Here is a 12,462-nt window from a genome sequence, read left to right on the forward strand (position 1 = left end):
GTTTAATTCACATTAATTATACTACATCTCAATAATTATACTAGTAAAATTTACTTGACAATATTGTATATCCATAAATTTTAAAAGCATAAAATTTTGTACTTCTTTCTACTGTTATATAAACGCCATGTTCCGTGGGGTCCTAGCCCTATAAGGCTTTTTAAGGAAATAGCGAAAAGGTTAGCCGACATTACAGAAGCTCGAAGAGCTGGCTACCTCGGGCAAAAAATTAGTATAGCTATTCGTAGTAGTATAGTATACCGGAACTCGGAACCTTGCCTAAAGGAACTCCTTTTAATAATATATTTTAGTTATTGTCTTAAATTTTTTAGTTTCAGATTCATTGTCCCAGTATAGTATATATATATATATATATATATATATATATATATATACATATATTAGAAAATAGCTTAATCCATTACGTTACACATGCATAGGATTTTTATTGGTGAAGCAATTGAATAAAAACAATACTAAGTTTAATAATAGTACTTCTGATATATCTCTTATCTATGGACAGTTAACAGTTATATTTTTATTATTTGTAATAATTGTAAAATTAAACCACGAACCTCTAGGGACGATATTTGGATGCACTAAACCACTTAGATGTGTTCGAACCGTAGACAAATGTCGACAGTATGCAAGCCAGCCGTAAAACGCGCGCGATATGATCTGACGACGCATCGTGCTGCAAACTAACTCAATTGACGCAGGCTGAAAATACAGGTTTTTTTTTATTTATACATAATGAATTATTGTATTATTAAACTAAGCTAGGAGTAGCTTAGTCAGCGTCCATTCTGTTATTAAACAAATATATTTAAGTATTTTTATCAGTTGTTTCAGTAACCATTTTAAAAACTTTGCTTATTTTGAGACTAGACGGCGCTGTGTGAATTCTAGAATAAATAATTATATACAGTGGTACATATGTTTAGTGCTATAAACTGGCCTAATAATGTCTATTACGCAGACAAGTCAAGATCAAGACAAGGTCCACACATATTTGACTTCCTTGATCTATTTGTTTCATATTCCTCTTGGCCTCCTCATGGTCGCCGATTAGCACACCACAAACATTTACATGCATTACCTTGTTCCGATTGATTCGGTTGTTTGTATAATCATGTCACAAAATATATTACGTCTATTAGCTCTCCAGTACCCTTACCCTGTATGTCTATCTTGTCTCAGGTTCTAGTACCGATACTACAAGTGATAATGGACACGTATAAGTACTAAAAAATTATAAATATGACCAAATGATTATGATTTCTAGCACTGCTTAGTTTGGGATTACATAATTGTTGTAGTAATAAGAAAAAAAACTAGGTAAATGGAGAAAATATATTAATATAGACTACTGACAATTAGGAACAGAATGAAGGAATTGAAGTATCAAAAACAAGAATGTAATATAAAAGAACTATAAATTCAAATACAAATTTAGAATATAAAATACATATCTGATTAGCCAGTTACAACAATAATGATTTGTAATATGTCAAAGTGATATTTATGGAATGGGATTGTTAGTATTGAAGTCACCATTGGGCCCACTGCTAGCAGAATTCTTTATAAGGTGACCCACTTTCATCAACATCTGATCGTCTAATGTTGCCGCGCCAGCCCATACAGTCAGAGTAGATCATGTTAGGATAAAGTACGTACTATTTATGTAATTATTAAAATATATAGTTTACCTCCTCGTTGTACTGTACAGACGGTGGCAGGATCTGTGGAGGGTGTCCATTGAATCCAGCCGAAGGTGGACAGTCCACAGACATTGTGGACGAGTCCGATGATGTGGTAGAAGTGGATGCGAGCGGGCGGCGTGGAGTACGCGGCGGCGACTGTATCGACCGCTCCAAGAGAGAACGACGCATTGCTAGCGATAAATATTGTTACATTATTCTTCCAACATAACTACTGCATTCATATAGCGTGATATGTTCTGTACTGGGTTTTTGTTTTACTTCTACTATGTTTATTATCAACATTTATATACCTTCTCTATCTGTAATAGCATTGTTGACTATACGGAAAACATAATCTCCGGCAGCTTCCTCCCACTCGGCTTCCTCGGTCTCCCCGCTCTCACAGAGACTCGGCATTGGGCGTCTCCGAATTTTACCACGACCGAAAACCTAGAATAATATTTTAATATATAGAAAAGAAATAATCTTTAATTAAATAAACCTAACTTTTAATGGGCACAAGCACCTTTGAATACTTATAACTTATTTTAAAGTCACATGTATTCAGACACTGAATCTGAGTCAGCCAGGTAAGAACTTATATTACGGATAACAAGGTAGGTAAAGTTATAAATGTTCTATTCAGCTCGAAATATATCTTAAACTGACCTTGCCTGTTCCTCTTTGTGACCACAATGGTGGGTCTAATTGACCATGAGGTAGTAACCCAGTTTCTAGATTACTCAAGAACGACAACAGATGACCACCTGTCAGAAGAAAGTAAAAGAAGTACAATTAAAGCAAAGAAAGCTGTAAGTAAATTAAGGACAATCTTTATTTTTTCAACTACAGAAAGAATTAAATTGTTATTAAGATGAATTTTATAATAATATTATATGATTTAATTTTGTATGGTCTATTTAAATGAATAGTACAAATAGACTAATAAATGCATTTATGTTCTATTCAAAGTTAAAATTTGAATTTACTATACCTTTTGGAAATTGTATAGGTGGTCGTTGTACGCCATCTTGGCCGACAAGTATGAGAGCATCACTCGCTTGCGAACGGTGAACGTGTACATACACCACCTCCCATACGCACACCTGCAGCGACATCGCCCAGTATACACTACAAACATACATAGACAACACAACTGTTAATACCAATATCATTACATTAAGAATCATCATCATTTGCTTCTTCCTTATCCCATTTATTTGGAGTCGGAGTAATATCTTTTCCTTTCCCATTTATCCCTGTTCGCAGTCATCTCGTTATTTACTCCCTTTCTTACCGTATCATCTTTTGACTTTTGAACCAATCATTTGTATATCTTAGAACTGCATTTAGTCTACGTACATGGATTGTACTTACCAGTCTATACAGAGGGGTCCAGAACAGAGCCTTCTGTATACGGTGCAAACGGGAGCAATGCTGCACAGAATACACGTGTTTTGACACGCAGACGCATGCACTAGGTGACAGCGATAGCTACACACACTACAAAATCAGCTCTACTGCTACACAAAAAAGTTCCAAATAGGATGATAAGCTCTTTATAGTACATACAACAAAATCTGCTATGTTATTCTAATACACAATTTATATCAAAAGTCGCACACGAGAAGCAATAGTATATTATGCGCGACTTTTGTTTTGTAGAATTAACACATCACAGTCAAATTAAAATAATAATGTAAACAAAACAATGTAATGGAAAATGTAAACTACTATGCAACATTTAAAAAATATTAATATAAAATACATAATTATGAAAGTGCAACTGTAAATTTTAATATACATTTGATATTAAAAGGATGTTTGTAACTAATTATAATTATAAAACATAGATATAGTTTGTACATTCAGTTGAGAATTAAAATAGAAATGTATTGATACCTTTTGTCTATTCCTTCGCTTTCAGCATATCCATTCATAAGCTGATTAGGTGTCCACTTTATTACGAGACCTGCAGCCGTCTGGTGCAGGCTGAGGTAGCCAGGCATCGATTCCTCTACATCTTTCTATAAAATCGTTGAACGTTGTTTAAAATCGTGTAATCTATTATAAACCGACCTTCATTATAATATTAAGTTTGGTTGTTAAATCAACATTTTCTACCAACTTGTGACTGGTTTGCGTTATTAAATTGGCAATGTTTCCGAAATCTCAGTGCATGTAAGCATATTGTATTTCATATAAACATATTGAATTTCAGTTTATTATATGGGCATGCAAAGGATTTTAATTCACACAGCCTGATCTTGAGTAGTAAGATTAGAGACAAACATTCTTAATTGAAAATGGCGCCCAACATGAGTCGATTTCTTACCGGTTGCACTCGTACATTATTCTTCCCATAAAGTAGAGTAGCTGTTGAATTCTGATGTAAACTTTCAACATAATCTTTGGCACTTGATCCACCCGTTTTTCCGGTACCTATAAAACAACCAAATGGCTATTAATTAAAGTTTACTTAGATACTTTAGCGTTTCAAGTCTTTCCGCATTATTTAATAAAAGCAAAATGCTCAAATATATTTTTACTCAATTTCACAACTATATATATATATATTATAACATTAGTAGTCGATAAGAAATAATATTATAATTATAGTAAATTGTATTATAACGTTGTAGTCTGCTAATTTGCTGTCCGAATACAATATTTAATTATTTATGGATTTATATTATTTTGTTTAATTCCGGTATCATTGGCAAGTATAGGACCCAAAATATTCAATGCGGAAATATTACTAATCTATAAGTATTTTAACCTGTAGAGTAAATTAATAATTAGTATGTAGGTATATATTATAGTTTTGATTCCAATCAATTGTATTTTTAATACTTGCTGTGTAACTCAAGTAATGTATGTATGGTAGATAATACTAAACAAAATGTCTACCTGAGTTTGTAGTGACACTGTCATCAGAGGAAGCATTCAAACTCCTCCTAAAGTTGAGGATCGGTCTTCGAACAGACGGCGGAGTGGTCGTCCCGGCTGACATGCGATGTCTTTGCACCTGTATATGTTTGAAATATTACAAAAAACCTATAAATATTCTACGCAACAAATATTTTTGTATTAACCATTAACAACATTCAGAGAATAGACAAAAATCTAGTTTTAATATAATATAACCTTAAAATATATTTCTATATTTAAAAACAAACTACTTCTCTTATATACTTATTATGACACGTGCGTACTCCACTATCAAAGGTTTGTATAACTACTTACTTAATTTCTAACCACTGCTAATCAAGTTAACTCAATCTTGATAGGTTTATATTGTTTTATTACATAGTTACCGTATCGTTCTAGCTAGTTGTAGTATCAATCCACGTTATCGCGTTCATTATAATATTGCATTGTCTGTTGACTTGTGAGCGCAGTTTGTATAAACTTTTAAACGTTTTAAACTTTTTTATTACCTACTGTCACTATGGGGTAAATCTTCAAGAATAGCCCTGTGGAGAACGGCCGATAATACTTAAGATATACATATTTCTATATCTCACATAGTATTCTTTTAAATATACTTAAACATCTACAGTAAAAACTACGATAATATAAAATTTTAAAACTTGTCGTAGATTCTGAAGTATCTAACGAATCATAATCATCATCATAAATATAAATGTAGATAGATATAATTAACAAAAAAACCAGGTCGATGTCCACTCAGTCCTTCATGTAAAACATTTGTCGTGAATTTCTCACAATGACCTGACCAATCTATCAATTCTATAACATCTTCATTCCATCCTACTTCCTCCACTGGTGGCCCGCCAGCGAATACCACTAGCGCAAGACCCTAGCGCAGGGACACCATAAAAAAATACAAAAACTATAGAAGACAAACTTACCAATTCGTCAGCCGGCGGATCGGTCCAGAAGCAAGCCGGTGCTTTGGCCTTCGAATACTCTAGCGCGCAGGGGCCGACGAGTAACGAGCTAAGGATGCTGCCGTAGTCTGGATCGGCGACCAAGGCATCCCGTTCATAGTACCTCGTAGCATTGTTCACTAAGTGCTCAATTATCTTTGCGAGTTGCCGCTCGAATAGAGCTATGCGGATCCATAGATATCTGAAATAAATCAGTTAATGAATAATAATAATAATTACATGATTCTTAATATCAGTTGGTGCCCAATTAGAAGCTATAAGTTTGATTTATTAGTGATTACCACGAAATTAAATCAGCTATAAATATAAAACAGAAAACTTTTTTGGTGTTTCGAAGACAAGATTCAAACTCACCAATAATAATTAGTAAATATATGTATATACTGTATAAGGTACCACATATTTTCTGAGAAAAAGATTACTCGTATAAAGATCATTAACAAGTTATTAAAATACTTGCAAATACCTTAGATTCACAAATATAAAGTTCGCCTATGTTCATATGTTATACAGAAATTTATATAGAATCACATCAATACTCAATTGCCCAACCTGACTACATTTCAGTTATCCAAAATGAGTATCATTTACTGCTATACAATTTGTACAAAGTCTAGATGTAGAGTTTAACTTTGTCTCATCAATTTTAATCGCCAACCAGCTTGCTTAGTAAAATGCATTTCGGTTAAAGGTAGCGATAATAGAGTAAAATTACAACGTACGGAGAAATGACATGCTAGTCCTGTGTAATGGCAACGCATGAATGACACATGTGATGTTTGTATTGCTCTTTATCTACGTAGTTGGTGGTTACTACATATTTAATTATATAAATAAAACAACAACCATCAATCTCTCTGGCATTCAATTTATGGTAGAAAAACTTCAATGAAAAATAAATTCGATTATCAAGCTTAGTTACGACTTGCCATAAACTGGTCATAAAGAAAGCACAGGCAACCACCCGCTCTGTCCGTAGTTTTATGCCAATGAAACAGCCGCTTTATGATTGTGATATAAGACCGAAACAGCAAATATAATTCCAAGGACTTGTTATAGATATACAATACTGTCGTAAACCAAAACAATCTCATAAAGAAACTGTAATATTCTTGAGTCCTTGCAAAGTGGGAAATTGTACTTTGACCAAAGGGTTCGCCGACTTAATTTGCATATCTTTCCATGATACAAACATTTATCAGTTTTTATTTTTGGAGTTCTATTTATCGAAAGTATGTATTTATTCAGGCTGCCCTGTCCATACTAATATTAGTAAAATTAAAGTCGAGGTTTTTAGTACAATGTCATAAATTTATATACAAGACTATGAAATGTATACATAAAGATTGCGGGTCGAATTTCATCTGAATTTACAGAGATTATCAATAAAACGATCGGGCACGATTTCTAAATGACGTTTAACGTTTAACGTTTTCAATATTATATTATCAGATATTTGTTTTGTAGTATTCTCGAGCAGTCGTTTTATGATCTCGTAATCATAACTTGACTATAAAGTTAAGGATTTATGATTCCCGCAGTAAAATTTTAATTATTGCGACATTAATTTAGTAAGAACATAAGAGCTAATTTAATTTTGACTCTCAAGCAAAATTTGGTAATAATAGTGACATGAATGTTCATAAATTATAACAGGCAATCATATGTATATCTGGTATATGTATATATGAATATAGAAGACTTCTTTTACAAATATTTATTGTGTTATGGTAATATACTAATGATAAAAATCTACATTAATTAAATACACAGAAGTTATGATGAAAAATGATTAGCAACTGATTCGACATTGTTGTTATTGTTGTGTTTTGTTACAAATTAAATCAAGTGGAAGTTGAAAGTAGCAGAAGTTTTAGGTGGAAAGTTTCACTCAGATTAGGGCAATTGGTAGCCTTGAATTTTGTATCTAGTGAAATTATTTCATCACAACTGAACAATATTACAACCCTGTAATTGTTTACATAGATACTAAGTATTACAAACAAACATACCACTACGGTTGTTGTGCTCGATGTCGAGGTGAAAGTAACACTTGACATGCCTACAATACAATTCGATGAGTATTTGAGTCAAACGTAGCTAGGTTACCGTCGTCTCTGGTGTTAACTTTGGTTTGGTTTGATGTCGAAGTTTGCTTCAGTGGAGAGTCAGTCAAAAATATAATTTGACACGCAAAGTTAGGTTTCTTACGTCCACACTGGACGTGGCCACGTGGTCTACGGTACCTTTAGCTTCGGCAGCATGTGATATTTTTTTATGGAATTTGAATTGGCAAGCTGACGGGTCACCTGATCGTAAACAATAATCAATGCCCCAAATTTTTGATAGGACAGCTTTATGATAAGACATATTAAATACTTAAATGTATAGAATATGATCGAAGTGTTCTAAGTAAGTAATAAGCTGGTCGTAATAATAAGGTCAGCCGCCTCGAAGAAAACCAGTATTGTACTAAACTGTCTATACTAGCACTCAGTCAGATGAAATTCATAAATCTAACCCAAGTCATGATCATGTAGTAAAAAAAAAGTAGAACGTGATAACAAGTGATCAGTAAAATGCTACGCCATAAATAAAAAGCTACATGAGTCGCTATTTCAAAGCCGATGTGCCCTGTAATTTCACTCTCAATTATCTTACCTTTCAAACTGGATATAACATGTAACAAAGTTGCTTAGCGGAGCAGAATAAATTACACAGGTGAAAAGGAAGTATACCCGTGCAGACGCCTTTGTACAGTCTTCCTCTGTCATATTGGATTTCAATATTATGCTCGGCGAAGTACTAGCAAAGTGAGTAACTTAAGATTTTGCTACATTATCATGTTATTGTTCGCATTTAGCTGTTAATATTAAAGCTTATAATAAGATTATTTAGGTACTAATTACGTAAAGCCAAAAAGATGTGAATTACTGAATTTCACGTGTTATGACGTGATCAATCTATATTACTAACTTTTTATTTTATGTTTATTTTTCGCCAATGAATAAACGAAAAATATCAGGATATTGTAGTAATTTATACATATAAGTGATTTAAATGTACTATAATTTTTAAGTTTATTCAAGTTTTTTATATTACTATTTTTCCTGCTAACCAGTACAGGCAGATTCAATAGAGAAGACACATAAAAGAGATAAACATATAACTATAGTCTATATCGAATTATGACATTCCTTGGAATATTTTTATAGAATTTAAATATGTGAAACCAATATTTCATTGTATTTTTGTTATTTTAATCACTGTTTTGTTTTGATATATAATTTATAATTTATAAATACACCTAAACCGATAAGTGCGTACCCAAGTATGGATTCAATTTTATGCTCCCGTTTCATTTTTTATTGATTACCAGTTAAACGTAGCTCTAAACATATCGACGCGACGCCGCAATTTTATTTTACGAACAGAATTGGGATGACTCAATGTAAATTTATACCCCTTAAATGTATTCGGAACACGTAAAAGTGTGATTTGGAAGGAAATTGGTGGGATAATACTCTTTTGCAAATTGATCTCCGCATATTCAGATATGTACATTTAAGTACGTAAGAACAGTTTTTAGAACTTGTTGTTCATTTAAAAAAATATAGGTACATATGTAAATACCTACTTATCTCGTTTATCTATATATTTATATAATCAACTTAAAAAAGAAGTAGGTTCTTTTTAGCTATTTTCTGTATGCGCAATCTCTTTTGCGGAATCATATCAATTATGTTATAATAATAAATAATGTATATGCATTATTTATTAGTGAACACACAGACTAATTCGGATTCGTCCCATATAATTTCAATTAGGATAGTTACTACTTACTTTGTTCATAATTTCAATATTTACTTACATTTTTAATCGCTTTATGAAATATTTTTATGGAATATAGTCTCTACTCTATTTTACTATTGATAAAAAATAGTACTGATTTTCAATCAGTTTAAACTCTATATTCATGATTAATTTCTCGCCCATTTTCTAAAATCTCTCGGAAATAACGGCAACTACGGAAGTGCTCAGATTAATTACCAAAGTAGGTACTTATACATTAAAAAGATTAAACAGAATTTTTAATATAAAGTACCAATGACCTTAACGAAGTCAATACTGTAACAGCCTAAAAGTATTATAAATTCTTTTTAAGAAGCTATCAAAATTAGGTAAGTATATTATGTCAGCAATCACGAACAATATAGAAAGAAATGCTGCCATGTTTTCATTTTTCACACGAGGCCGAATGTACATTACGAATATATTGTGACTGCTCACCGATTAGAATAGGGTAACTGTCGCCTATAGACATGAACAGTACCACTGAGATCACGTCGTCACCATTCTGATAGTCTGTAATTAAACAGCGACATATCCCTCTTTCTTCAGAGGGTAACATTCCGGAAGTCTCTAATTAACTATCTCTATTTCTCTCTTCAAAAGAGTGAAGAGCTTACAAAGCAAATTTGGTTAAAGATAGAAATAGCTGAAATAGTATTATCCACACGTAGACAACTTTGTATAAACTGTAATAAGATTTTTTTTATATTGATAACTATTAAAATAGTTATCAATATAAAAAAAATCTTTATATATATTACAAAATTTTTGTATGTATAATATAAATAGTATTTTAAATTGACTGATTGATGGATTGATTTCAAGGTAAGTTTATAATATATCTAACATCCTAATGTCCTTAATTCTAAAATAGAATAATAATCATACATTTGACTATTTACTTTCCGATACTTTTATTTGCACTTCTGAGTCCATTGGGATTTTAATAAGGATCCTACGTGATGTAATGAGTGCCTACATCGCTTGATATAAAGTAAACAGTACAACGAAAATTCAATATAAGTATCTATATGAATTCACTCATCTCACTCTCATATATACAAAGAAATGCTACAGTTATGTAACAATATCAAAAGTTTGCTTTATGTAGGTAAATGTATATTTAACATCCATGGCTAGTAGGTCTGTACATTATATAATCAATAAATAAAACGCATGTCATATAAAATCAGTTCTGAACTGATATTCCATTAATTTGTACATCATTCTCAGACCCATAATATTAAATTCAAATTAAATAAAGTGTAATAAATATAGAACATATTCAGGAAAATAGATAACCTACTCATAAATCAGTCATTGAACAGCCTAACCAAAGAATTAGTTTCTTAAAGATTTACCACACATAATTTTTTTACCTTACTATTAAGACCTTTCGCCTGAACTTATAATCAATAAAAAGGTAAAATCTCTAAAGCAGTCTAAAAAGCGACCTTCACAAAAGATCAGAGTAGGTAATTTAGTAAGTTTCCTGCAATCCCGGTACTCCGGTGGAATATAATTCACTGGAAATTTTCATCGCATGTGGAATGTCTTTGAGCTCACAGCGTATATTATATGGTAAATTGTGTTTTGCAGGAAATTGGAATAATTACAGCATTATTTATTTCGAACTCTATATGGAAATGGCAAATGTATGCGTACAAAAATAGTGAGTCTTTTTAACTAGATTGAAAAGTATTTTTGCGCATACCTACAAATGATATAAAGTAGTTACTTTATATCATGTAATTATACACTACTAAAAAATAAATAATAATATTTTAAACTTGCAATTGTTCAACATATTACTTTAATTTGGAGTATAATGCTTTATACCACAATTGAGTTAGCAGAATAGTTAGTGCGTTGTCAGCCATGAGACCCATGTCATAATACTTATACAAGGTCAAGATTTAGAGGTCAGCAAATTTCAGGACCTATTTATAACATAATCGTTTATGAGGGGTAACAATTCCCTTTAATGTTTCACTCGTCCCTTCTAACATCGACTAGTTTATATAATATAATAAAACATAATATACCGAAATAATAAGGTTAATATGTAATATAATATAAGATGTAACTAATCAAAATGTGTGTTTATGAAAATGAATAATGACATAATGTTATATAGCAATACAAACAGTCGATTCTGTCTATTCACAAGGAATAATAATACTACGCTTTTAATAATAAAAAAACACATCTTAATAAGATTAGTTTTGTACAGCCCGCCGAGTTTCACTATATTTCTACTCGAAAAAATATTCAATAAAAATCTAATATAATATGGGAATACAAAACAGTTGATTGCATTCAAATGGGAACAATGATATTTTATGGCGAATGGTTTATGTACTTTAATCGCTATATAGAAATAATAGAAAATTATATTATAATTGAATTTGTATAAAGCATATATGTCTACATTGAATGTATAATATTTATCAAATATGTATATATACGTATAATGAAACGCATATGAAAAATAGTGATCCGTGTAACTCAGGGTTTTAATCCTCCAGAAGCGGACTTAGCTTCGTAAAGCCTCTCCCGAGGCAGAGATAACAAATTATAGCTCCCGGTAAATATTTATGATCGACTTTGTACTGAGCTTTAAATTCTAAAGACTTTTCTAATAAAATTAAGTATGTTTACTACTTTAAGCTGCAATACAATTGATTCTAATAGTATACTTTACTCATATTTTGTCCTTGTTATAAAATAAAGCAGGCATGTAGCACAATTTAAATTACGCATTTTATATAGCAATAATTGACATAACAAAAAGGTGTCCATGTCCATTTGTTCAAGTTTAAAAGAAAAAATCATTACTTAATGTTTCAGTTTTCAATTTCAGTAAAAAATTACATGTCTATTTATCTTCTATTTTAATTTATTCTCAGCAATTCTAAAAAGTTCAACTAATAAAAAAAAGTATTTACTTATCGTAGGAAACAGACCCGATGAAAATTCTATATGAACTTTTG

The 12,462-nt window shown here is 31.5% G+C and overlaps 1 protein-coding gene across 1 annotated transcript in view; it reads right to left on the reverse strand.

Annotated features, from left to right (window-relative positions):
- Positions 1-12,462, reverse strand: part of LOC131846076 (small G protein signaling modulator 2-like) — a 43,084-nt gene that overhangs the window by 5,694 nt on the left and 24,928 nt on the right. The window contains exons 5-14 of the mRNA XM_059195296.1: positions 5,579-5,798; positions 4,614-4,731; positions 4,039-4,145; positions 3,606-3,730; positions 3,081-3,140; positions 2,698-2,834; positions 2,373-2,470; positions 2,015-2,153; positions 1,710-1,894; positions 576-720 (exon numbers count right to left, since the gene is read on the reverse strand). Coding sequence (XP_059051279.1) covers positions 576-720; positions 1,710-1,894; positions 2,015-2,153; positions 2,373-2,470; positions 2,698-2,834; positions 3,081-3,140; positions 3,606-3,730; positions 4,039-4,145; positions 4,614-4,731; positions 5,579-5,798 — 1,334 coding nt within the window. The remainder of the gene's footprint in view (positions 1-575; positions 721-1,709; positions 1,895-2,014; positions 2,154-2,372; positions 2,471-2,697; positions 2,835-3,080; positions 3,141-3,605; positions 3,731-4,038; positions 4,146-4,613; positions 4,732-5,578; positions 5,799-12,462) is intronic.

This window comes from Achroia grisella, unplaced genomic scaffold (genome assembly GCF_030625045.1).
Source record: "Achroia grisella isolate CSIRO2021 unplaced genomic scaffold, CSIRO_AGI_Agris_v1 utg109, whole genome shotgun sequence".
NCBI lineage: Eukaryota > Metazoa > Arthropoda > Insecta > Lepidoptera > Pyralidae > Achroia > Achroia grisella.